At 31.0% G+C, this 1,569-nt stretch overlaps 1 protein-coding gene across 1 annotated transcript in view; it reads right to left on the reverse strand.

Moving 5' to 3' along the window:
• Window positions 1-966: 966 nt before the first annotated feature.
• The window catches only part of LOC111388451 (probable receptor-like protein kinase At5g24010), a 2,725-nt gene continuing 2,122 nt past the window's right edge, over window positions 967-1,569 (reverse strand). The window contains exon 2 of the mRNA XM_023013155.1: window positions 967-1,561. Coding sequence (XP_022868923.1) covers window positions 1,169-1,561 — 393 coding nt within the window. The 3' untranslated portion in view covers window positions 967-1,168. The remainder of the gene's footprint in view (window positions 1,562-1,569) is intronic.

The following is a 1,569-nucleotide window of genomic DNA, read 5'->3' on the forward strand; positions in this document are numbered from 1 at the left end:
ATAATACTATTCTATATTATCGGAGACCAAAGATTCATGTATTTTTGTTTACATTTGTTCATTTTTATTAACTATTTGATACTTTGTCTTTGTTTGGCTATTGTTATAATCGATCAAATAACTTTTATTCATATATTTGATAAGATTCATAAGTAATTTATTATTAACATTTTTCATTTTTAGTATAAATCGTTTATCTAGATATTTATCAACAATTTTGCCTTCAAAGTGCTATATTCAAAATGCCTAATGATGGTCCCTATAAATCGATTGGCATAAATACTTACAATTGTTTCATTCATAACATAAGAACAAAATTTTCAATAACACAAGTAGTAATAAGATTTAGGGTTTCATCTTAAAAAGTCAATATCATTAAGAGGAGTAGCACAAAACTATATACGTTGATTTTTATTCGGTAATTATTCGATAAAATATTTATTCCTTAAGATGCCTCGTAAGATACTATATTAAGACTTGAAGATCTATCTTAAAAGGTCAATTTTATTAAAAGAAGCGGCTCAAACTCTTATTGTCTGTCTATATTTCATCAATTATTCGATGTGAGATTTATCCTTTAACTTATAGCAACTCTATTTAATGCTCCCTTTTAGCGTATTCCTCTTAATAAGTGGGAGCATATTTGGGAAGTATTTATAAATAGTTCAAATTATATATAAATAGATATGAGTAATGAATGAGTGGAAGTACTTGTAGATCTCTTAAAATGTATAAATAAATAATGACTTTCGTATTTCTAAATATGAGCCAAACATAGGTTTGCATTTCTTGTACTCATCTTGTTGCCGAATTTACGATTTGATAGCATACATAGAATAGTTCCAGATTGAATGACTAAGGACTTGCTTGATAGTTCTCCTTATGTCAACTCTCTCTAAAAACTCTTCTAATCAGACAAAATATTGCTAGAAAATTTATGCAAAAGCAATTTTAACTTTTCAAAAGTCCTGTGAAACGAAATTTATTATTTCATACAACTAGAATAGCAGAAATCATTTTGAGTAACACAACTATTGAAATTCTGTATCTCAATTTATGCACTTTTTCATTAATCTAGGACTGCAAAACAAACCACCTAAATTTCTGTACTATATATGTTATGCATAGGTCTTTTTGAATGAGCAAACTCGAAAAAATATCAGAATATCTATCTGCCTTCGTTAGTTATCAACTGGGAGAAGACTTGACTCGTTGCTATTTCTGAAGAACTGTTGTCAATATCCCCCTCGACCCCAGCACTGCTCGAGTGAATTGTGGGAATAAATCTTGGCGATGCACGATTAACAGAGTTTACATCAGTTTCTGCTTGAGATTCTATTTGAATTTCACTTTCTTGAAGTCGAAGCGCGTGTTCCAAATTCCACAAGACATCACCCATGGTAGGCCTATCAACACCATAATCAGCTAAACATTTCTCTGCTGTGTCACCAAATTTCTTCAGTGAGCTTGGTTTTATTTGTCCTCTGATATAAGGGTCTACAATTTGCTCGACCATACCTTTCTTTTGCCATTCCATAGCCCATTCGCCTAAATGCACCTGCTCCCGGT

This window comes from Olea europaea, unplaced genomic scaffold, assembly GCF_002742605.1.
Source record: "Olea europaea var. sylvestris unplaced genomic scaffold, O_europaea_v1 scaffold4944, whole genome shotgun sequence".
Classification (NCBI taxonomy): domain Eukaryota; kingdom Viridiplantae; phylum Streptophyta; class Magnoliopsida; order Lamiales; family Oleaceae; genus Olea; species Olea europaea.